At 44.0% G+C, this 26,637-nt stretch overlaps 1 protein-coding gene across 1 annotated transcript in view; it reads left to right on the forward strand.

Annotated features, from left to right (window-relative positions):
• Positions 1–26,637, forward strand: part of LAMA2 (laminin subunit alpha 2) — a 1,107,608-nt gene that overhangs the window by 457,992 nt on the left and 622,979 nt on the right. The window contains exons 8-9 of the mRNA XM_030196530.1: positions 5,237–5,415; positions 13,817–13,919. Coding sequence (XP_030052390.1) covers positions 5,237–5,415; positions 13,817–13,919 — 282 coding nt within the window. The remainder of the gene's footprint in view (positions 1–5,236; positions 5,416–13,816; positions 13,920–26,637) is intronic.

A 26,637-nucleotide genomic window follows, 5' to 3' on the forward strand; every position in this document is an offset into this window, starting at 1 on the left:
CAGATCAAGAAGCACCATGGTGGTATGGATTCTCTCTCCCGCCGGGCGTCTTCTGCTACCACCTCCTCATCTAGGAGGTTTTTTGGAGGGAAGAGGAGTGCTCCCTATTCTTAAAATAGGTGTAGGTACACTCCTGCTTCTCGGCAGCCTACTCAGGCTCAGTCCCAGCGTGCTGGTTCCCGTCAGCGGCGTGCGCCTAAGACCCCTGCGGCTCCCCAGCAAAAGTAAGGGACGGGCTTTTGACTGGCTCCAGTGCAGCATAGCCTCAGAAAAAGTGCCGGTCGGGGGGAAGGTTGATATTTTTTCACCAATGGTGGCCTCTCATAACCTCCGATCGGTGGGTTCTTCAAATAGTTCGCTCAGGATACACATGAAATCCAAACCTCCAAATTTCCCACCAGGAGCTCATTCTTACAGCTCCCAGCACAAGTAGGTACTTGCAGAGGAACTCTCAGCCCTTCTAAAGGCCAGTGCAGTTGAACCCGTTCCACCAGGGGAAGAAGGGCTGGGATTCTATTCCAGTACTTCCTTGTGCAAAAGAAAACAGGGGGGATGCGTCCCATCCTAGACCTAAGGGGCCTGAACAAATTTCTAGTCTGAGAAAAGTTCAGGATGGTTCCCCTGGGCACCCTTCTTCCCATGATTCAAGAAAACGATTGGCTATGCTCTCTGGACTTAAAGGATGCTTACACCCACATCTCGATACTCCCAGCTCACAGGAAGTATCTTCGGTTTCGACTAGGAACACGGCACTTTCAGTACTGTGTACTGCCCTTTGGTCTAACATTCACGCCCAGGGTATTCACAAAGTGCCTAGCTGTGGTCGCAGCATCACTTCACAGACTGGGAGTGTATGTCTTCCATTATCTCGACAATTGGCTGGTGAAGAGCACCTCTGAGTCAGGCGCTCTACAGTCCATGCGGATGACTATTCGAGTGCTAGAGCTACTGAGGTTTGTGATCAATTATCCCGTCCCATCTTGTCCCAATTCAAAAATTGGAGATTATTGGAGCTTTGTTGGACACACAGACATCTCGAGCATATCTTCCTCAGACAAGGGCAGACAATCTCATGGCCCTCGTGTCCATGGCTCGAGCGTCTCAACAGATCACAGCTCGGCAGATGTTGAGACTCTTAGGACACAAGGCCTCTACAGTTCATGTAACTCCCATTGCACGCCTACATATGAGATCAGCTCAATGGACCCTAGCTTCCCAGTGGTGCCAGGCCACAGGGGATCTTGAGGATGTGATGCATCTCTCCATCGTCTTTTGCAGTTCCCTTCAGTGGTGGACCATTCGATCCAATTTGACCTTGGGACATCCATTCCAAATTCCTCAGTCACAAAAGTGCTGATGACGGATGCATCTCTCCTGGGGTGGGGAGCTCATGTAGATGGACTTCACACTCAAGGAACTTGGTCCTTTCAAGAAAAGGGTCTTCAGATCAACCTCCTGGAATTTCGAGCGATCTGGAACGCTCTTAAGGTTTTCAGAGATCAGCTGTCCAACCAAATCATTCTGATTCAGACAGACAATCAGGTTGCTATGTATTACACCAACAAGCAGGGGGGCACTGGATCTCGCCCTCTGTATCAGGAAGCCATCCAGATGTGGCTTTGGGCGTGCTGTCACGGCATGTTTCTCCAAGCTATGTACCTGGCAGGCGTAAACAACAGTCTGGCTGACAGGTTGAGCAGGATCATGCAACCTCACGAGTGGTTGCTAAACATGGGCGTTGTCCACAAGATCTTCCAAGCGTGGGGCACCCCCTCAGTGGATCTTGTTGCCACTCAGATCAATCACAAAGTCCCTCAGTTTTGTTCCAGACTTCAGGCCCACGACAGACTAGTGTCAGATGCCTTTCTCTTTCATTTGGGGACAGGCCTTCTGTATGCGTATCCTCCCATACCTCTAGTAAGGAAGATTTTTTCTGAAACTCAAGCAAGACCACGGAACAATGATCCTGGTTGCTCCCTTCTGGCCTCGTCAGATCTGGTTTCCTCTTCTTCCGGATTGTCCTCTGAAGAACCGTGGAGACCCTCATCACCCAGTATAAGAGGCCACTTCTACATCCCAACCTCCAGTCTCTGGCTATCACGGCCTGGATGTTGAGAACTTGGAAGTTGCCTCCTTGGGTCTTTTAGAGGGTGTCTCCCGAGTCTTGCTTGCTTCCAGGAAAGATTCCATGAAAAAGTGTTATTCTTTCAAATGGAGGAGGTTTGCCATCTGGTGTGACAGCAAGACCCTAGATCCTTTTTCTTGTCCTACATAGACCCTGCTTGAATACCTTCTACACTTATCAGAGTCTGGTCTTAAGACCAACTCTGTAAGAGTTCACTTTAGTGCGATTAGTACTTATCATCAACGTGTAGAGGGTAAGCCTATCTCTGAACAGCCTTTAATTGTTCGCTTCATGAGAGCTTTGCTTTTGTCAAAGCCCCCTGTCAAGCCTCCACCCATGTCATGGGATCTCAACGTCGTTCTCACCCAGCTGATGAAAGCTCCTTTTGAGCCATTGAATTCCTGACATCTAAAGTACTTGACCTGGAAGGTCATTTTCTTGGTGGCTGTTACTTCAGCTCGTAGAGTCAGTGAAACTCATAGAGTCAGTGAGCTCGAAGCCCTGGTAGCCCATGCACCTTATATTAAATTTCACCAAAATAATGTAGTCTTCCGCACTCACCCTAAGTTTTTGCCGAAGGTGGTGTCGGAGTTCCATTTGAACCAGTCAATTGTCTTGCCAACATTTTTCCCCATTTTCATACCCACCCTGGTGAAGACAAGTTGCACACCTTGGACTGTAAGAGAGCATTGGCCTTTTACGTGGAGCAGACTAAGCCCTACAGACAGTCCGCTCAATTGTTTGTTTCTTTCAATCCCAACAGGAGGGGAGTTGCCATCGGAAAACGCATCATCTCAAATTGGCTAGCAGATTGCATATCCTTCACTTATGCCCAAGCTGGGCTGACTTTAGAGGGCCATGTCACGGCTCATAATGTTAGAGCCATGGCTGCATCAGTGGCTCATTTGAAGTCAGCCTCCATTGAAGAGATTTGCAGGGCTGTAATGTGGTCATCAGTCCACACATTCACGTCTCACTACTGCCTTCAGCAGGATACCTGACGCGACAGTCGGTTTGGGCAGTCGGTGCTGCAGAATCTGTTTGGGGTTTAGAATCCAACTTCACCCTCCTGGCCCATTTTGGTTCTGTTCCAGGCTACACTCTCATTTAGTTGTTTTTCTTTTTAGGTCAATCTAAGTTATGTCCTCACCGTTGCAAGGCCCAATTGACCAATGTTTATTGTTTTGAGTGAGCCTGGGGGGGCTAGGGATACCCCACACGTAAGAATATTGAGCCTGCTTGTCCTCGGAGAAAATGAAGATACATACCTGTAGCAGGTATTCTCCGAGGACAGCAGGCTCAATATTCTTACAACCCTCCCTCCTCCCCGTTGGAGTTGTTCCAGTTTTATTCTTTGCTTTTTTATTTGACTAATCACTGCACATTCGTGTCGCGGGTGGGAAGCCGCCCACATATGCACAGTGGGTCAGCCCACACGATGGAACGTTTGGGAGCATTCTTAGACTTTTGAAGATTTCTCCGGTCTCCTGGGCCGTCGCGGACGATGACCCACATGTAAGAATATTGAGCCTGCTGTCCTCGGAGAATACCTGCTACAGGTATGTCCCTTCATTTTATTAGCACTAATTGGCACTAATTAAAATTTATACGCACTACTTGCTAAACATATTTTGTAACGTGGTGCACATAAATATAAGTTGCAAAGTTGAACAGTGGGCCTAGAATGAGAGGGTCGTGGGTGTTTCCAAAATCTATGCACATTGATATAGAATACACCCACTCCTTGCCTAAGTTAGGCGGCGGGATCTACACCAGGTTTTACTTGGTGTAATTGACCGTGACTAAATTTAGTTGTGTTGATTGGTGCTCGGTGTGTTCTATAAACCATGTGGAAATTTAGGCTTATTCTATAAAGTACTACTGCTATTATGTAAATAGGAAAGACATCACGAAGGGCTTAACCTTGATCGACACGTTTTGTCTTATTAGCCACACCTCACCTTCATCATCATTCTGTATCACTTACACAGTTTTTTATGTGTTGCAAATGTTTTGAAAAATAAGAGGCCCTTTTACTAAGCCGCGTAGGCTCCTACACGCGCCCAACGTGCACCAACTTGGAGTTACCACCCAGTTACCACATGGACCTTGCAGCAATTTCAATTTTGACGCATGTCCGCTACGCATGTCTGAAAAATATTTTTTATTTTCTGACACATGGCAGCTACGCACACCTTGTGTAATTTGATGCGCGTAGACCATTACCGCCCAGTTACTGCGTGAGACCTTACCGCTAGGTCAATGGCTTGCGGTAAGATCTCAGACCCAAAATGGACGCACGGCAATTTTCATTTTGCTGCATGTCCATTTTCGGTGTGCTAAAAAATAATTCTGTGTGCCCCCAAAACATGCGTCTACACTACCACAGGCCATTTTTCAGTGCACCTTAGCAAAAGGACCCCTACATGTCTCTCACTGTGCACAAAAATCTTTCCAGTTAGGAGTGTTGCATGGTCTAAAGCTGCAATAATTCTTTCCTTCATCAGTACCCGATTTACAGAGGATGACTTCGCATTGGAACAGTACTTCACGGTGCTTCAGATAAACTTGCCACTATGAGAGATTCAGGATTTAATGTCCACAAATTAGAGTGTGGTGTCTTTTATTTGTTTGTTTGTTTGTTTGTTTGTTTGTTTGTTATTTCCAGATAATCTGCTACCCACAGTCTTTGTGCTAAAGTTAATGGTGCTGAAAAATTGAAATTCAATTTTTCTTCCAATCATGCACTGTGTGAAAGTTCTACTTACCAACTCACTCATAAAAATCTTTCACTTTTGTAGTCAGCAACTTCTGTCTCATCTTCAATTTAAAAATATTACACTTTGATGCTTGTCAGAATATAAAATGGCTTCTAGGTTCTTTAAAAAAAAAGTACAGAACTAAGAAATATTGTTCTTAAGACATCTTGAGACCATTCGAGAATCATTTTTAAAGGCCGAAGAAGCTATATGCTCATGAGTTAGGGTGTTTCAATATGTACAGTAAAATGTCAAAATAATAAAAGAGGATTGTAATACTTTAGTAAAACTGGGCATTCTCTTGTCATTAAAATGGATATGTTATTTACTAATAGTTCCATCTCTTTAACAGCATGCAATTGTCATGGGAAGACCAAAGAATGTTATTATGACCAGAACATTGCAGACAAGAAGCTAAGTTTGAATATCCGTGGAGAGTACATTGGGGGCGGTGTGTGTATTAACTGTTCCAGCAACACAGCGGGAGTGAACTGCGAGACCTGTGTGGATGGCTACTTTCGGACAAAAGGGGTAAAGCATGTTCAGTCATTACTCAAACTATATGGTCCTGGCTAACAGGGGAAGTGTGCATTAGCCATTATTTATTTATTTATTTATATTTTTTTTTTTTGGGGGGGGGGAGAGTTGGAAGTTTTTTCTCCCAAATTTAGAGACTGTTTTACCAAGCCACAGTAAAATTTGCAGTTACCATGGCTTAACAGGGGACGTTACCATGCAGTATTTCCAAATTTAACACAGCAACCATTGGGGGTGTTTCCAGCATTTGTCATTATAGATGCCGCGTTAAATTTGCGGACGCTACACAGTACTGTGCTTGGAGTTAGTGTGGACGCACTTAGGATCTCGTGTGTATGAGGTGGTAAGTGGTTCCACACAAACTCCCAGATTCTATATAACACACCTAGAGATCTGCACTAAACTCCAGATGTATTCTATAATTGCGCAAGTAAATTAATTGGCTTAACAAGCTAATCAGCGTTGATAACGGCACTCAAATAGCAATGATGAGCACTAATTGGTAATAATTAGAATTTATATCCACAACTCGCTAAGCGTATTCTCTAATGAACTGTGCAGTTTAAAAGGGGCGTGGCTATGGTCAGGGAAATGGGTGTTTCATGGGCGTTCCAAAATTTACATGTGTAGTTATAGAATATGGCCCAGTGTGCAGGGATGTATGCCACATTTTCATTGGTGTAAATGAAGATGCATAGTTTTAGGAGCTGGGATTTCAACTAAGCATATTCTATGTACGCGCCTAAATCTAGGCACTACTTATAGAATACGCTTAAGCGGAAATGTTTACCATGAGCTATATAGAATCTGGCCCAGAATGAAGAAGTGACGATTAGTACACGCTTTCAGCAGTGCGATAGTCACAAAACACCTTCCACTGAACAAATACCGAAAAGCCCCACAATGTGGTTGTATACTAGCAATTACTGTGTGATAACCGTGTGTTAAGTGCTTAACACACTTTAGAAAAAGGGCTCTTAGTTTTATTTTTATTTTATTTTTTTTTTTTACTTTGCTTCCTCTTTATCACATTATTTGCAAATAATGCACGCTAAAAGCAAAATGAAACAAAATAACAAAATAAATGTCATTGAGGGTTTCCCCCCCCCCCCTTTTTGATTTGTTTTGAAATAAAATGAAGCATGCCAAAAACGGTTGTGCTTCTGACAGGATAACTACAGTACAAACGCTGACAGTTCTTTAGGGAAACATCTACAGTCTTGCATTATTAGGGGAGTCAAATTCAATGCCCTTTTCATAGGTAAAGAGTTTAATGTTGCTGTTTTCCCACATATTGAAGCGCAGTTCACATGAGAGAAAAATGGGAAAAGGACAGGCCAAGCTAATTAATAAAATAACATCCAGACATCATTCATTCTAATTAAAGAGTGCTCAGAAGATGAGGTGTGACAAGAGCAAAGCCAAACCCCTTTCTATTATCTCATCACAATCAAAGGAGTTGTTTTCTGAAATGATTTTGGGAAGGATTCACTGTCATTGTTCACATCCTTCTCTTGTTGATCACCTTCTAAACAGAATGAACAGAGTTAATGAATTAAATAAGTAAACTGAAATGACACTTTCTTGTTTGCATTAAGCTTTCAGGAGGGTCTGGCAGTTTCCAGCACTTTCCTTCTTTCAGTTCACTTTGAAATGGCCTTTGTTGGGCTGTAATCTCCTGAGCCTTTAGTCACACACCTATTTGATGATTTTTACCCTATTTTAGATTGGTTCCCTACTCATTTAGTTTGATCATTTCAGCAACAATATTCAGCTGGAGATCACACACCACGGTCTCCTAGATAGCTGTAATCATAGACCCTGAAGTAGACCACTAGCAGGCTCATTTTCAAAAGAGAAGGACGCCCATCTTTCAACACAAATTGGAAGATGGGCATCCTTCTCACAGGGTCAGCCAAATCGGTATAATCGAAAGCCGATTTTGGGCATCTCCAACTGCTTTCCGTCGCGGGGACGACCAAAGTTCATGGGGGCGTGTCAGAGGCGTAGCAAAGGCGGGACTGGGGCGTGCCTAACACATGGACATCCTCGACCCATAATGGAAAAAAAAGGGTGTCCCTGACGAGCACTTGGACGACTTTACCTGGTCCTGGTTTTTTACGACCAAGACCAAGACACAAAAAGGTACCTGAACTGACCAGATGACCACCAGAGAGAATCGGGGATGACCTCCCCTTACTTCTCCAGTGGTCACTAACCCCCTCCCACCCTCAAAAAAATCTTTAAAAATATTTTTTGCCAGCCTCAAATGTCATACTCAGGTCCATGACAGCAGTATGCAGGTCCCTGGAGCAGTTTTTTTTTTTTTTTATATTTGTACCCCGCACTTTCCCACTCATGGCAGGCTCAATGCGGCTTACATGGGGCAATGGAGGGTTAAGTGACTTGCAGTGAGTGCAGTGCACTTCAGGCAGGCGGACCCAGGCCCATCCCCTCCTACCTGTTACACTTGTGGTCGTAAATGTGAGCCCTCCAAAACCCACCAGAAACCCACTGTACCAACATCTAGGTGGCCCCCTTGACCCGTAAGGGCTATAGTAGTGGTGTACAGTTGTGGGTAGTGGGTTTTGGGGGACTCAGCACACAAGGTAAGGGAGCTATGTACCTAGGAGCAATTTATGAAGTCCATTGCAGTGCCCCCTAGGATGCCCGGTTGGTGTCCTGGCAAGTGAGGGGGACCAGTGCACTACGAATGCTGGCTCCTCCCATGACCAAAGAGCTTGCATTTGGTCGTTTCTGAGATGGGCGTCCTTGGTTTCCTTTATCGCCGAAAATCAGAAACGACCAAGTCTAGGGATGACCATCTCTAAGGGTGACCTACATGTCAGGATTTGGGCGTCTCTGACCATATTATCGAAACGTAAGATGGACGTCCATGTTGTTTCGATAATACGGATTTCCCCGCCCCTCCACCGGGACGTTTTGTGAGGACATCCTCAACAAAACTTGGATGTCCGTTTTGATTATGCCCCTCCACCATTTCATAATGCCCGACACTGCCTGCTTCTGTAAACCTCAGAAAAAGTAAAATGAAGTACCAAGATGAGCCAAATGATAAAACAAATATCTTTATTGATTACTCTGTATTCAGTCTTGGACAAAAGCAGGTAGAGACACAGTCCCAGAAGCACTTCTACACTCAACAGAGGCCGTGTTTCGGCTTTCCCAGCCTTCATCAGGAGTAAACTGCAACTAAGAACATAAAAGTAGCCATACTGGATCAGACCAATGGTCCATCTAGCCCAGTATCCTGTTTCCAACAGTGGTCAAGCCAGGTCACAGGTACCTGGCAGAAATCTACATTGTGGCAACATTTCATGCTACCAATCCCAGGGCAAGCAGTTGCTTCCCAGGTCTGTCTCAATAGCAGACTATAGACTTTTTATCCAGGAACTTGTTCAAACCTTTTTTAAACCCAGATACACTAACTGTTGTTGCTACATCCTCTGGCAAAGAGTTCCAGAGCTTAACTATTCGTTGCGTGAAAAAATATTTCCTCCTATTTGTTTTAAAAGTACTTCCATGTAACTTCCTTGAGTGTCCCTTGTCTTTGTACTTTTGGAATGAGTAAAAAATCGGTTTACTCCTACTTGTTCTACACCACCCAGGATTTTGTAGATCTCAGTCGTATCTCCCCTCATCCTTCTCTTTTCCAAACTGAAGAGCCCTAACCTGTTTAGCCTTTTCTCATATGAGAGGCGTTCCATCCCCTTTATCATTTTGGTCTCACTTCTTTGTACTTTTTCTAATTCCTATAGTATGACCAGAACTGAATGCAGTACTCAAGGTGAGGTTGCACCATGGAGCAACACAGAGGCGTTATAATATTTTGGTCTTATTCACCATCAGCAGATTTTAGCATATTATCTACAACGACTCCTTTTTCTTGGTGGCTGACCCCCAAGGTGGACCCTAGCATCAGGTAACTATGATTCAGATTATTCTTTCCAATGTGCATCACCTTGCATTTGTCCACATTAAATTTCATCTGCCATTTGGATGCCCAGTCTTCCAATTTCCTAAGATCTTCCTGCAATATTTCACAGTCCGCACGTGTTTTAACACCTTGAATAGTTTTGTGTCATCTGCAAATTTAATCACTTCACTTGTTCTGATTTCCATATCATCTATAAATATGTTAAATAGTACCAGTCACAGTACTGAACCCTGTGGCACTCCACTGTTCAATCTTCTCCATTAAGAGAAATAACCGTTTAACCCTACCCTCAGTTTTCTGACCAATAACCAATTCCTAATCCACACCAGAACCTTGCCTCTTATCCCATGGCTCTAATTTTCTCAGGAGTCACTCATGAGGAACTTTATCAAAAGCTTTCTGAAAATCTAAATACACTACATCAACCAGCTCACCCTTATTCACATGTTTATTCACGCCTTCAAAGAAATGAAACAAATTGGTGAGGCAAGACTTCCCTTGGCTGAACCTATGATGACTCTGTCCCGTTAAACCATGTTTATCTATGTGTTCTGTAATTTTATTCTTTATAGTAGTTTCCACTATTTTGCCCAGCACTAAAGTTAAGCTTACTGGTCTGTAATTTCCCAGATCACCCCTGGAACCCTTTTTAAAAATCGGCATCACATTGGCCACCCTCCAATCTTCAGGTACTATGGATGATTTTAACAACAGGTTACATATTACTAACAGCAGATCAGCAATTTCATGCTTGAGTTCTTTGAGTACTCTTGGATGTATGCCATCCAGTCCAGGTGATTTACTACTCTTTGTCAATTTGGCTCAGTACATCTTCCAGGTTCACCAAGATTTCTTTCAGTTCCTCCACATCATCACCCTTGAAAACCATTTCCGGTACAGGCAGATCTCTTACATCTCATTCCATAAAGTCTGAAGCAAAGAATTCATTCAGTTTCTCCACTATGGCCTTGTCCTCCCTGAGTGTCCCTTTTGCTCCTTCATGATCTAATGGTCCCACGGATTCTCTCGCGGGCTTTCTGCTTCTGATGTACCTGAAAAGGTTCTTACTGTAAATTTTAGTCTGTGCAGCAAGTTTCTCTTCATATTCTTTTTTAGCCTTCTTTATTAATGCTTTGCATCTGACTTGCCAGTCCTTATGTTACTACTTATTTTCTTCATTTGGGTCCTTTTTTCATTCTTTGAAGGACATTCTATTGGCTGTAATAGCCTCTTTCACTTCACCTTTTAACCATGCTGGCTGTCGTTTTCTCTTCTTTCCACCTTTACAAATACATGGAATGCATCTGGTCTGGGCTTCCAAGATTGTATTTTTGATTAATGTCCACACCTGATTTAGTATCCTAACCTTTGCAGCTGATCCTTTTAGCTTCTTTTTAACCATTTTCCTCATTTTATTATAGTTGCCCTTTCGAAAATTAAATGCAGCTACAGTAGATTTCCTTTGTGATTTTGTCCCAGATAGTAGCTCAAACTTGATCGTGTTATGATCATTGTTTCCCAGGGCACCCAACACTGCCATCTTTTGCACTATGCCCTGCACGGTACCAAGGACCAGATCCAAAATGTCTCCCCCTCTTGTCGGTTCCTAGATCAGTTGCTCCAAGAAGCAGTCATTTATTACATCTAGAAATTTAATCTCCCTGTCACTCCCTGATGTAACATTTATCCAGTCAATATTGGGGTAATTGAAATCATCCATTATTATAGTGTTGCCCAATTTGCCAGCTTACCTAATTTCTGTAAACATTTCTTCATGACTCAGGGAAGATGAGCCATTGAACTGCAGCCAGGTTGGCACTGCTTGATGAACCCGAGGGTTAACCGGGCCCCAATTGACAGCAGGCAAATCACCTGGACTAGACACAGGCTCGGCAGGAATTGAAGACCAGGCTGGAGTAGATAATAAGGCAGACTGGGATGACTGGAGACTAGGCAAGCAGGGCTGGAGCTGGTGGCAGGCAGGCAAAGCTAGTACAGGAGACAGGGCAAGCAAGGGTGGAGCTGGTGCCAAGGCAAGCAAAGCTGGAACTGGAGGTGAGGCAGGCAAGGCTGGAACTGGATGCAAACAGGCAAGGCAAAGGTGGAAGCAGGACAAGACTCAAGCGACTTGCTGCAAAGGCATCGAGGGAAAGCCTGGGCCTTCCTTAAATAGGCTCCAAACAGGAAGTTCAGGCATCCCTCACTAATACAATACTCCCCATCCCTGAACCTTAAAGTCCATCTCTGCATTGCTGCACTGGCTGCCACAGGAAGAGATGCTGGGAAGTGCCGTGGGGCCATGACATACGGACTATGGTGAAAAAATTAACATCAGGAAACCTGAACAACAAGAACCACAAATGGAAACAAATGTGAAGTTGAAAATACCGAGTTCTAAACCCCACGCATACTTTCTTTCTCCAAAAAGTGAGCTGCGCTGTAGCAGCAACTTTGCTTATTTTTGCAGAAAGAAAGTACATGTGAAGTTTAGAACTTGGTATTTTCAACTTCACAGTTGCTTCTAACCTTAGTTCTTGTTATTTGGGATTCCTGACATTATTTATTTCATCACAGTGCATAGTTGCAGTTTACTCCTGATGAAGGTTGGGGAAAGTCGAAACACGGTCTGTGTTGAGTGTACAAGTACATCTGGGACTGTGTCTTTACTTGCTTTTGTCCAAGCCTGAATACACAGTAATCAATAAAGATATTTTTTCATTATTTGGATCATCTTGGTACTTCATTTCTGCCACTTTTTCAAAAGTTTGCTTTTGCAGCTGAGTGCTGGTTTTCCCTTTGTTTTTGGTTTTGATTTTTTTTGGACTCCCTTCTGTGTCATCGCAGTCTCAATTGATCTGTAGAGCCAAAGTATTGTATCCAACCGAGATTCTCCATATGGTAGCACATGACACTGCCACCAATCCCACTGAACTGGCTTTCCATTTATATTTTAACTAGCCGTTAAGCCCGTTAAAACGGGCGAGATTTGTGTTTTGCAAAATGTAATAATTCTCACCTCCATCCATCCATGTCCAGCAACCCTCCTCTCTCCCCTGCCCTCCCCTCCCCCGATCCATGTCCAGCAACCCTGCTCTCTCCCTTGCCCTCCCCCCCATGTCCAGCAGCCCTCCTGTATCCCCTGGCCTCCCCCAGTCCACCAACCCTGCTCTCTCCCATGCCCTCCCCCATGTCCAGCAACCCTCCTCTCTCCCCTGCCCTCCTCACCGTCCACAACCCTGCTCTCTCCCATGCCTTCCCCCCATGTCCTGCAACCCTCCTCTCTCCCCTGCCCTCCCCCCATGTCCAGCAACCCTCCTCTCTCCCCTGCGCTCCCCCCCATGTCCAGCAGCCCTCCTGTATCCTCTTGCCTCCCCCCGTCCACCAACCATCCTCTCTCCCCTGCCCTCCCCCATATCCAGCAACTCTCTTCTTTCCCTTAGCCTCCCCCCCATGTCCACCAACCCTGCTCTCTCCCATGCCCTCCCCCATGTCCAGCAACCCTCCTCTCTCCCCTGCCCTCCCCCCATGTCCAGCAACCCTCCTCTCTCCCCTGCGCTCCCCCCCATGTCCAGCAGCCCTCCTGTATCCTCTTGCCTCCCCCCGTCCAACAACCATCCTCTCTCCCCTGCCCTCCCCCATATCCAGCAACTCTCTTCTTTCCCTTAGCCTCCCCCCCATGTCCAGCAACCCTCCTCTCTCCCCTGCCCTCCCCCATGTCCAGCAACCCTCCTCTCTCCCCTGCCCTCCCCCCATGTCCAGCAGCCCTCCTGTCTCCCCTGGCTTCACCCCATCCACCGACCCTCCTATCTCCCCTGCCCTCCCCACATATCCAGCAACCCTCCTCTTTCCCTTGGCCTTCCCCCCACCCTGCTCTCTCCCCTGCCCTCCACCCATGTCCAGCAACCCTCCTCTCTGCCCTGCTCTCTCCCTATGTCCAGCAACCCTCTTATCTTCCCCCCTGCCCTCCCCCCATGTCCAGCTACCCTCCTCGCCGCTGCTCCCTCCCCCCTCCGTGCTGGGCCCCCTGCACTGACATGAGAGCGCCTCTCACCTCCGTGTGAAAGCGCTGCAGCCAGCAGCAGATCACTCTGCTGATGCCTGCAGCGCTTCCACACAGAGGTGAGAGGCGCTGTCATGTCAGTGCAGGGGGGCTGATATGGAGGGGGCGGGAGCAGCGGCGACGACGTCAGGGATGGGGGGTGGAGGGTGGTGCGTCAGCGATGTTCCTTCGTCTCCAGGCTCCAGCGGCAGCAGCAGCGGCCGTTTCCCTCTCTGTTCCGCCCTCTGACATCATCACGTCTTGACACGAGGGCGCAACAGAGAGGGAAGTCTCTACTGCGCATTTGCGGGTGTGTCGGTCACTTGTCATTTATATGTTTGATGTATGTATTCATTTTTAGTAAGCTTGAACTGACTGTATTTGTAAAAATGTTTCAGGTTTCACCAGACGATGCATATCCATGTAGGCCTTGTAACTGTAATCCAGTTGGCTCGTTACATGATGTATGTATCAAGGATAACAAGCAGTCAGACATAGAAGGTAAGAATCCTCTCAGATACTTAACATGATTTATTTATAGTTATTGATATTAATTTTTCTCATAGATTTTTGTTCAATTCCCACTGCAGCTCCTTGTGACCTTGGGCAAGTCACTTAACCCTCCATTGCCCCAGGTACAAAAACTTAGATTGTGAGCCCTCTAGGGACAGAGTAAATACCTGCATATAATGTGTACAGTGCTGCGTATGTCTAGTAGCGCTATAGAAATGATTAGTAGTAGTAGTTATAAAATTCTTTGGATTCTGTCTTTGGGCTCTGAAGGAATCTGTTACAAAGGATTCAGTATGTACATTTCTTTTCAAATCCTGTTTTAGTGTTTGCTGTCTAGACCAAGTGCTTTCATAAAGGTGTCATATTTGCTTCCAGTTCCCGTCAAAGTTCCTATATTCTACTGTTTCTCCAAACTACCCTACAAACAATGGATTACGGCTAATGGTTATTTTGACATTTTGTGTAGGTCAAAAGAAAAACAAAATCAATTCTGAGGTAATAGTTTTAATTGGGCTTATGGGATATTATTGACAATGTACGGAGATACTTTGTCATGAACATTTTCTGAGATTAATAGGAAAACAAAAAAGGGAGCACTGAAGCGTTTGTGAGGCAGAACTTGGAAGGAAGAATCTGGCACAGGGTCAGATGATTATATTTCTGATTACAAGAAGCAATAAATCAGATGTGGAGTCTCATTCAATTTCCCAGTATACTTGTCTTGAGAACAAGAAAGATTAGAGGAAGATAAAGGATAACAGACCAATACTACATCCTGTGCAGCATGATAGTGACACACTGCTGATTTAGTAGTGGATATACATTCATAAAAGACTTCCAGTCAGAAATGTCTTGAGCACTGCACCCTCTCTCCTTTTTTAGAGTTTCACACTATGGTCTACATTCTATATATCCAGCCTAAAAGAAATTGGTGCCGAAATTAAATACACCTAAGCAAACTACTAAAGACCCATCGCTTTAACAAGGCATACCACAAAGACCAAGCAATATGAATATACACAACTCCTCCACATAAATTCAGAACTATCTTATAATATCTGCTTGTTATAATAATATCATGTTTTATCATTATCATGTCACCCAAGATCCTTTTCTATTCTCTATTATATTTCCACCACTCATGATGTATTGTAAGCCACATTGAGCCTGCAAAGAGGTGGGAAAATGTGGGGTACAAATGCAATAAATAAATAAATAAATAAAATACACCTAAGTGTATGTTGATTTGTACAGCGCTGCGTAAGTCTAGTAGCGCTATAGAAATGTTTAATAGTAGTAGTAGTATTCTATAAAATATGCCTTAATTTAGGCATACTTTATAGAATACACCTGTTTCCATGCAGTTTATAGAATACACCCAGCACCCATTGAAGTGACTAAACTTAGTCGCAACCATTTACGCCACGTTTTACTTGGTGTAAATGCTGATGCCTATATTATACGCAGACCGGGTGTATTCTATAACAACGTGCATAGATTTTAGAAACGCCCATGACCCGCCCATTCCACGCTCCCTTTTCAACTATGTGACTTAGAATTTAGGCGCATCATGTTATAGAATACGCTTAGACAATTGTGCGTGTAAATTCAAATTATTGCCAATTAGTGCTTGCTAATTGACAATTCTCTGAGGACAAGCAGGCTGCTTGTTCTCACATGTGGGTCGACGTCCGTGTCGGCCCAGGAAACGGCAAATTTTTCACCAGCAAAATTAAAAAGTTTTGCCAGAGCCTTCTGGTGCGCGAACTGTGCGCACCGCGCATGCACGGACGACTTCCCGCCCATCGCGTGAGCTTGCCTCCTCAGTTTTCTTTTCTCCATGTTGAGTTTTTCTGCACTCCTCTCAGGCCCAGGAAAGAGTTTTCGCGAGTTTTTGGCTTTTCACTTTACTTTACTTTCTTTTATTTCAATTCTACAGTAAAAAAAAAAAAAAGTTCCCGTAGTTTCTTTTACTTTTGTCCCCTTTTAAAGTTTCCTTTGTTTTCGACGCGGCTGGCTTTGGCCGCATGATTGGGTTATCCCCTTCTTTTCTGTGCCCTTTTTTCTCTTAACAGGCACAATCACGTCTTTTGATTTCACTGAAGCCGTTTTTCCTTCCATGTCATTGAAGACACCCAGTGGCTTCAAACGTTGTACTCGGTGCAACCGGACCATCTCAGGTACCGATACCCATGCCTGGTGTATCCAGTGCCATGGGCCCGACCATAGCCCAGCCGCTTGTAGTCTGTGTCTTCGTATGAAGAAACGGACCCAAGCGTCTCGAGAAGCCCAACGAGGAAAGCTTTTTGGGGCTCGATCTGGTCCTTTGACGTTGACATTGACATTGGTACCAAGGTCGGCGGAATCGGCGTAGACATTGAAAGGAACATCAACGTTGGGAGCTGAGGTAAATGGCTGCTGAGAGACCAACTCGCGCTGGGAGCAGTGAGGCGTCGAGTGGGTCTCCACCTGCCTCGAGGCCTCCTGTTATGCAGGCCCCCAAGGACCAACCTTCATCGAACCCGGCCCCTAGGAGACGTGAGGATTCCATTTCTTCATCATCGGTACCGAGGAGTCTTGATGACGGGCGTCGAGTGAAGGCAAAGAAGCACTGTTATCATTCTCCTTCGACGCACGGTACCAGGAGCTCTGGGGCGTCGAGAGAGTCAGCACCCAAGAAGCATCAGCGCCGAGAGGATCGCTCCCCCTCGATACAGGAGGTGCCGATTCGTTGGTCTCCTAGCATCTTCATACCTGCTCCCGAGCCTCTACAGATTCTGACACCACCTGTTCCAATAACCCCACAGCCTTCTCCGATGGCGGCTCTTGACGAGCGCATCCTGACCTTGTTTCCAGAACTTCTTGAGGGACTGCTACGTCAGTCAGCTTCGGCGTCGGGGGTTCTTGTGCCTTCTGTACCAACTGCTGCAGCGGTGTCTGGCCCTTCTCCTGCGGTGAGGTCTCCGACTGCAGTGCCTCCTATGGCATCAACGTCAGCTGCCACCCAGGTCGACTCCCCTTCAATGTCGGTGGAGGGAGCGTCACCGCAGTCGGATTGGGTGTTGGCCTCGCGACATAGAGGACATCGTTCCTCGGCGTCGAGGCAGGTTCAAAGTCGAAGTACCTTGACACAGGCTTTATCCGACACTGAGCAGGAGCGTTCGTGGGAGTCAGAGGAAGATCCCAGGTACTTTTCTTCAGATGAGTCCTTTGGGATTTCCTCTGATCCATCCCCTCTGCCAGAGAGGAGACTATCTCCACCGGAGAGTCTGTCTTTTTCCTCTTTTGTCCAGGAAATGGCTACGGCTATTCCCTTCCCTGTGGAGGTTGAGGATGAGCCCAGGGCTGAGATGCTCGAGGTTCTGGATTATTCTTCTCCACCTAAAGAGGCTGTAACAGTTCCTCTGCATAAGGTACTGAAGGAAGTCCTTATGCGAAACTAGTCGGTCCCTCTGTCTGGCCCTGTGGTTCCGAAGAAAGCTGAATCCCAGTATCGGATCCATGGTGAACCTGGATTCACAATTCCATGGTGGTGGACTCTGCCCTCAAGACAGCCAGGAATACTAGAGACTATGCTTTGGCGCCCCCAGGCACAGAAGCTAGAACTCTTGATTCTTTTGCCGCCAAGATTCAGTCAAAACAGCTTTTCACGAGCGTGCACTTGCGGGACTCAATACGGCAACAGTCGAGCTTGGTTGATGCACTCCCTACGGAGCTGGCCGAGCCTTTTCGCCAGGTGGTCAGGCAGCAGAAAGCGTGTTGAAAGTTCCTGGCCAGGGGTACATTTGACACTTTTAATGTAGCATCCAGGATCGCTGATCAGGGTATAGTGATGCGCAGACTCTCATGGCTGCGTGTCTCTGACGTGGTTCATTCTGTCCAGCAGTGAATGGCGGATGTTCCTTGCCGGGGGGACAACCTTTATGGTGAAAGAGAGATTATCTGGGCTAGCTTGATTTAAGTTGATCGCGTGAGGGTCATAGAGTGGAGAGTGAAAATTCAGTAGTATTCTCAGTGCGGATCATTAAAAGAGAGAAATCTTTACAAAACAGGCTTAAGGTGCTTTTTATATGTTACAGTACCTGACTGAAAAAAAAAATTAGGATAAAGTCCTGTTTGGCATTCATTTCTCCAAAAATGATCCAGTGTTTTTTTAAGATAAGAAAAAAGTTGAGAGCTTCATGTCGTAATCCTTTTTGTCCTTCTGCTTTGGGTATAGTATGTACCATCAAGAGCTACGGTTCAGTGGGTAGTTGAAATACTTTACACTAGCCTGTCATTAGAAAATAAGTATGTTGCTTGGTAAACCTAAGCCAGACAGATGCAGTTTGGATCCTCTTCCAACTTATTTGGCTAAGAGCCTTAAAGGCCTAGTGGTCCCATTACTTGATCAAATACTAAATGCCTCTTTGGCTCAGACAATAATTTCACCAATCTTTGAAACAGGCAATGCTGGAGACACTGTTAAAGAAAGAAGATCTAGAAAGGATTATCTGAAATCGTATCTACTATTTCTTGCTTGTCATTTGTTAGTAAACATTGCCACCACTAGGGTGCACCCTGGGATGCAAGTCCCTGTCTTGACTGGTTACACTGAGTGAATGGACCATAAAGGAGTCTCGTACAAGTATGATCGGTACTGAGAGGGAGCTGCAGCCTTCCTGCTTCTCCCCAGAAGTAGCCCAACCTAACCCTATTGGAGCCTTTTCCTAGAATAAACACAATTCCCAGCATTTCCCCTAAAAAATCTTAGTGTGGTTAAAACAAAAAGAAAATACAAGCCTTTATTCTTGGCCTCTTCATAGGGCTTTTATAACACAGAAAAGACACCAGTAACAAAATAATATTTCCCCTTTCTTTACAAATAGTAGGACATCATTTGTCATAGTTACATCATAGAAATGATGTTAGAACTCCAGACATTGATGGCAATTGTTTACATCATAAATAACATTAAAGTTTAGGGCAATATTTTTTTTATAGTAATTCCAAATTACTAGTGCTTGAGACATCACAGAAAAATGTGAATGTTATCCAAATAGCTATAGTCACTAGCATGAAATAGTAACTTGAGATTAAAAACTGATCGCAGTTAAAATGAAACTGCTCAGATCATAAGGACCTGTGCTGATATGCATCTCTGAACTTTGTTCTTTAATCAGCTGAATCGTATAGATAAATTGCAGTTTTAGGGGGCCTTTTACAAAGCCGTGCTAGTGTTTTTTAGCTCATGGTAAAAATCAGCTGGTGGTAAACGCTGAGATGCCCATAATGGGCGTCTCAGTGTTTACCGCCAGCTGATTTTTACCATGAGCTAAAAATGCTAGTGCGACTTTCTAAAAGACCTCTTTAGCATATTGTGCTACGAAAGAGAGAGAAAATATTCTTAGGGGCCCTTTTAGCAAGCTGAGGTAAAAAATGGCCGACGCTGTTGTCGGAGCTTGGTTTCCCACTCACTGTGGCTAATTTTAGCATGACAGTAAAATGGTTGCATTTCCATGTATTTCTTTAATGGCTGTGCACTAATTTCCCAATTAGCGTGTGGCCATTACTGCAGGAGCCCTTACCGACACCTGTTTTGTAGGTGGTAAGGGCTCCCGCACTAACACTGTGGTAATTGGGTAGCACAGGTCAGTGTGCTCACAATACCTGATTAGTGCAGATTATGCCTACTGTCCGTCCATAGCCACACCTCCCACACAGAAAAACAAAAAAATTTCAGCAGAAGATTAACACGTGCTGATGGGCACACTACTGCAGGGTGCCTCAGCGTGTCCCATGGCAGTGCTTTTTGCCGTGTGGTAGGCATCAGTTAGTGTCTACCGCGCCTTAGTAAAAGGGTCCCTGTGTGTTGTGACCCATTTATTTAGGGATCTACTTTACTGAGGGGTCCTTTTACTAAGCTATGTTAGTTGCTAACATGTGCCTAAAGCGGGACCTGCTAATGCCTCATGCAATAGTTTTGAGTTGTGTGAGCAGTAACTGCGCTGTAAATATTTTTTGAAAAAAAATTTTAGGGGGTGTGTCGGAGGCATTCTTGTACTAACCAGTTAGTGCATCCACATTACAGAGTACTAACTGGTTAACAAACAGAAAATCTGGGAGCCCGTACCACCTACAAAATAGGTGGCAGTAAGTAATATTTTTTTAAATGGCAGTCTCAGGACGCCGGAATGGAATTATGGATGTTTATTTAAGCTGACTCAACATGGAACCATGTTTCGGCACTGCCTCAGGAGTCTTGATAAGTAAAAGAAATAATCATTAAGTAATATCATCAACAATAAATGTGATTATCAGATATACATATCAAGACTCCTGAGGCAGGCACGCATGTGGTTCCATGTCAAGTCAGCTTAAATAAACATTCATAATTCCATTCCGGCATCCTGAGTCTGCTCTTGAAGAGCCTGATCCAGTTCCTACTCCTTGTTGTTCGATTCAATCCACCCTGTGGGATCTTTGTGTTCTTTCCACGTTTTGTGGTTGTTATGCACTAATGGCAACATTAGTGCATGACCATTAATGAAAAAAACTAGAAAATCAGGGTTTTTACAGCCTCAGTAAAAATGGCCTTAGCACGCTAGAATGATCAATGTGAGGGTGCTTTAAGGCCAATTTTTACCACAGCTTTGTAAAAGGACCCCTAAGACATTTTACCCTTTCTTGCTGAGTCTAAGATGGCTGCTGATTGAGTCGGACGTGTGCGAGAGCTCCTGCGACTAACTGCAATTACCTGTGATGCTGAAAAGAAGAGGCTTGGCCGCTACCGCAGCCTCCCAGCGGCAGAACCTTCTGGTTCAATTCAGCCCTATTGAAGCAGTTTTGCAGTGAACTCTGGATCCTGAGTCGTCGGTGAGTGGCCTGGTTGCTCAGCCCGGAGGTAGATGGAGGTCCAGGGCACAACTATGGGCTGGAAGTTTCTCTTAGCCCCGACATGAGAGCGTCTCCCCGCAGCCGCATGGAAGCAGCTCCCCGATGGCGGCGTCCTCAGTCCTGGGTGTGGAATGAGTCTCAGGAGCAGAGCGATGGGAGGCAGATTGTGATCAAGAGGGAGTTTTCGAGGAGTATAGAATTACAATCTCCTCCATTAAATGCGGAGGCGGCATTTACAATGACGGGAGAGATAGGAGCTGCGAATGTAGAAGGAGAAAATTCAGCTCAACATGTTGAGGTACTGACCACTCAATTTACAGTTGTATTTACTAAACCTCCTGAAGTGACTTTGGACAATTTGTGGTCTTTAATTGCTGACTTAGGGAAAGTACTGTGCCCCCAGGTACAAAAAATAAGTAAAGATATGGCAGTATTAGAGGGGAAGATAAAAGAAACTGAGGATGGATTAAAATCCGTGAATCAATATGTTCAAAAGCAAGAAAAGGATCTTCAGCAAATGCAATTGTTGCAAAGTAATATTGTTAAAGACTTAACAAATCTAAGGAGGAAGACAGAAATACTTGAAAATTACTCTAGAAGTAATAATTTACGTTTCATAAATTTTCCTCAACAAATGGCTGTCTCCCTTCGGGAAATGTTAAAAAATTATATTAAGGAAATTTGGGGGATTGGGGAAGACAATATCCCCCCTCCCTTCTAACAGGTCTATTATCTCCCCACTAAGTTTAATGAAAATCAACAAGGTCAGAATAATCAGGTGGTAGATGTCTCTACGCTATTGGAAATATCAGATACAGAACAAGTAATAGCAGCTACCTTGGTGGCCACAGTAGCATTGGCACCAGATAAAATCTGGATATTGAGAATGTTTTTCAAAAATAAAGAAAAAATCTTTCAAAGGTTTAAAAATTCGAATTTACCTGGATGTCTCAAGGGACACACAGAAAAGATGTCAGCAATTCCTTTAAATGAAACCAGAAGTGCTTCAGCTGGGAGCCACGTTTTCCTTAAATATCCATGTAAATGTTTGATCAGATACCATTCAGTCAAATATGTTTATTATGAACCCTCCCAACTCACAGCTTTCATAACATCCAAACGAAATGCTGGAGGTTGATTTATCCAGTATTTGCTCTTGTTAAATAGTACAGGATTTGGACACATCCGATAAAAATATACTTAGAATTTCCTTGATCTCTATGGTTTAGTTATTTATTTATTTATTTGTTACATTTGTATTCCACATTTTCCCACTTATTTGCAGGCTCAATGTGGCTTACATAATATTGTGAAGGCATTCGCAAAATCCGGTACGGGATAAGTACAAAATGTTGTATTGGGATAGGGAAGATAAGATTCAATCAAGTTGGGTTGAGGTAAAAGAGTTCATCAATGTCCAATACGATCTTTAATAGTGAAGTGTTGCAGGGTTGAGTCATTTAAGTTGGGTCATTTGGAATCTTGGACTCGAATTGTGGACTTGAGTTAGGTTAATAGAATAATTGTCTTATTTTATTTTTTCTATTATTTCTTGAATGAATATTTCCAATGTAACTGAACTTTTCGGTACAAGTGGATTATTGCTTGTTTAATAATAGAAAATAATTAATTAATTAATTAAAAAGACATTTTATCCTTTCTTTGTCTATGAGGAAAAGGCTCTGTGTCCTTAATGAACTGCCTTGACCAAATGTGTTTTCCATAAAGACATCAGAATCTTTTTATTACTAGTTGTAGATAGAGAAGTGGCATACCTCTATAAACATTTGTAAATGAAACTGAAGATCATAGCTGAGTGAAAAAGCATAATCACAGCCAACATTATCTATCCACATAACATAGCTGCAAGTCAGAGAACTGCATTAAATGCACCCTTACCCCCCTCAGGGGAATCTGTCTGCTTAGCTAAGGAAAGACTTTGGACAAAAATGAAAAACCTCTGCCAGCACCTGCCCTTGGCTAAAGGCTCATCTGAAGTCAATGATTTCAGCTTAACTGCTGCCGTTTCCAGGATGGTGACAGTTCGGACAAATGACTCAACCTCTGAAACTTGCATATGGCAAAACAGGGGAGATTGATTATCGATGAGTTCCAGACTGCCATGTCGTGCACTCCTTTATGAACAGCATCAACGGCTAATAGAAATAATAATTAGGAAAGATACTTCATGCCACTTTGTGAACATTGCTGTGTGTAAATGATGCTAATATATTGATGAAAATAGAACTGCTGTTGCCCTTTTAACTCCTAGCACGGATTTCATATTTTCTACAAGTACTCATTATGAAAAGTATTTCTAGCCGAAGCATGGTGAAGCTTGAGCAGATCAAGCACTGTTACAGTGGATTTGATTTTTATGGATCTCTTAACTTGTGGCTGTTTCATAAAATACATTCTTCAAAAGGAGTTCTGCTTTTTCATCTTATGACTACAGCTAACAGGCAACTGAAGAACCAAGCTTTCTACTTGCCTTTTTTGCTGTAACTGTTGGTTTTAAAGCAGTAGTCCATGCTAGTAGAAATGTTTCAGTTATGATTAACTGTACTTGCTCATGTATGAAATACAACTGAGGAATATTATATTCTTTAAATATTTTTGAAAATAGCGGAGAAAAGATGCTCTTTTTCTTTCAAACTAGCTGCTTTTGGAGGGATGTGACTTCTCTTTCTCCACACTGGGAATCTGCCCCATTTGTACTTCGCTACTCTTATAACAGGGAAACCAGAATTGAAGCTCCAGGGTCTTCTTCCCCAGCCACATGTAGATTCCACCTGCCTGCTTCTGTAACTCAGTCAAATAAGATGGCCTTTGTAGGGTTTACAAGGCCCCAATTCACTTCAGAGCTCCGTGTGCCTGCCTGAAGTTGTGTCTACTTTAAGCACAGGACTGATTGTTCCTCCCCTTACCTCCAGGGGTAAGACTGCTTCTAGGCACAATCCTAAAGCCTCTTTTTGTATAAAAATATTTTATTTGGGTAAGGTGGGGGAGGGGGAGGAGAGAGAGAAAGAAAGAATGGACATTTTCATTCTGCTCTCTAGACTTCCATCTCCATCACAAATGGGGCTGGGCTTTACTGCCATAACACTTTGGGCCCTGTTTACCAAGCAGCGTTATAGGCGCATTAACATTTTTTAACGCGTGTTGACCATGTACGTGCCTACATGATCCCTATAGGCACCTACATGGTTAGTGCATGCGCTAAGTGTAGGCGTGCTAAAATCACTAATGCACCTTAGTAAACAGGGCCCTTCATTTGCAACGGCCCAGGGATTTTTTTTCATATTTTAAATCCCTAATCAGTTTGTCCCACGCAGTCATCTCAGTGATAATCCAAAACTGATGGCCATGTACCAGGATTTCTTCCAGGTCTCTGTAATCATAGACCTTAAATACTCGGCTCTGGCCAGCCAAGGAGCAGAAAACCTGACGGGAACGGAAGTCAGATCCTCCAGATGGCTGTGCACAGAGCTGCAACTGAACTATTGGGCCAGGAACAAATAAACACGTTGTTAAAGTCCATATTAGACAGGATCAGTTCTCTGCAGAGTTTCTACTTCAGTTCTGGAGGAGTGGCCTAGTGGTTAGAGCACCAGTCTTGCAATCCAGAGGTGGCCAGTTCAAATCCCGCTGCTGTTCCTTGTGATCTTGGGCAAGTCACTTAACCCTCCATTGCTTCAGGTACAAATTTAGATTGTGAGCCCTCCTGGGACAGAGAGATATCCAGTGTACCTAAATATGACTCACCTTGAGCTACTACTGAAAAAGGTGTGAGCAAAATCTAAATAAATATTTCTTAATACATATGTTGGACTATTTTCTTACTAAATATCCAGAAACATTATACTAGCATCAAAATTCAATGGTCCTTTTGTAATTGTTTGCATTTACCATATCTTAGCCACAAACGTTAAGGTGCCATAAGTGCAAAGCCTTGTGGTAAATTCAGGTGGCGTGCCCAGCACCTTGCTTGCATTTAGCACACAGGGTAGATACTTACCACATGAGCATCATGTTATGGGGCCCTTTTACAAAGGCACGCCAAAACGTGACCTGCGATAGTGAGGGCACATATATTGGATACGTGCTTGGCCATTTCTCCACTGCGTCTAGAAATTTTTTTTTCGGGGGGGGGGGGGGGGGGGGGGGTCAAGAAATGGATGTGAGGCAAAATGAAAGCCAGGGTATGTCTATTTATGACCTGAACCCTTAATGCCATCTGTTGACTTAGCAGTAACTTTCCAGCAAGCACCAACTGCCGATTACCGCCGGGAATGCCCCTGCGGTAGATAATAGAAAATTATTTTCTACCGTGTGTTTTCGGCACACACCAAATTTGGAATTATCACCTGGAGCACATGGCTGTGGGGCAGTAATGACGTATGTTGGAGGCACATAGGCCCTTACGCACCTTTGCAACAGGGCCCCTACATATGTTGCCGAATCCATCTTATATGGCAGACAGACCCCTAACAATAGTACCATGAAACTACCACTAGGGGTCACAGGTACCATTTTGAAGCTAAGGCATTACCAGTATGGGAGCAGAGGTGGACTGCACCATCCTAGGTCACTAGACTACCAGGGCAACCTGCAAGTAAAATCTTGGGGATGGGGGATGGTTTTGCTCTGGAAGGGAGATTGATCAGGAGTCTGATTGAAGGGGATTGGATTGGGGGAAAGCATGAATCATGGCTACTCAAGTACAGTTATGCTATACACAGTCAAGGTAGCTATTGTGCAGCGTTGACCCATGCACTATTCACAGCCACCACACCTCTATTCTGCCTTTAGCTAACCTGTTTTTTTTTTTTTTTACTGCACTGGCTGGCTTTACTGTGCTGGAGTGGTAGCAGTTAGCACAGGTCCATACTCAAACCCACACTGGTTGCTTAACACAGCATAATAAAAGGGCCCTTTAGCTCAGAAAGAACTGCCAAACTTGACCTGAAAATGCAAAGATGTAGTGGGTAGATGACCTGCAGCACATTTTGCTGTGCAAGCTTGTGCTTGTGTAATACTTCAAACAAAATTACTATCACAACCTGGGTCTATTTGCTGCTAAATAGATAATTGAAAAATGTAAATAGACACCGTTAGTCCAAGCACGTCTCAATTGGGGGGGGGGGGGGGGGGGGAGAAAAGCCTCATAATTCCACACAGGGTTAAAGTCAATAATTCACAGCAAAATGACTACCCTTTTTGTGTTGATTGTAATCATAGGCAGAAAAACCCCCTCCTCCAGATGAAATTCTTTTTTTTCACTTTTTCGTTAAATATTTTTAGTTCTATTATATATATATTTATCGATAAATAAATGGTGAGTCAAATTTGACACTTAGCTTAGATATTGGCGTTCTCGTTTTGGCGGCTTCTCAGACCTCGACAGGTACCCGTTACGCTAGGGTACCTCTTGACAAAGCCCTAGCGAAACGGGTACCTGTCGAGGTCTGAGAAGCCGCCAAAACGAGAACGCCAATATCTAAGCTAAGTGTCAAATTTGGCTCACCATTTATTTATTGTGTAATACTTCAGCTGTAAATTTTTACCTTGTAAAAACTGGAGAAAATATTATTTCCAGTAAAAGATTGTCCTTTTCAAAACTGGGCAAGCAAAGTAGTTTACAAGTTTTTTGTGCTTATTTCACCCCAAATTTCAACCTGGCTATTCATTTGTAAAACACCTTTTCAATTGAAACCCACTGTATGTTAATTTATGTATTACTTCTTACTGAAGGAATAGAAACTAAAATATAGTAGAAAAGAGCCTATGTAGGAAACTGAAGTTGATTCTGAGGAAAATGCAGGTTTAG

Source organism: Microcaecilia unicolor, chromosome 3, assembly GCF_901765095.1.
Source record: "Microcaecilia unicolor chromosome 3, aMicUni1.1, whole genome shotgun sequence".
Taxonomy (NCBI): Eukaryota; Metazoa; Chordata; class Amphibia; order Gymnophiona; family Siphonopidae; genus Microcaecilia; species Microcaecilia unicolor.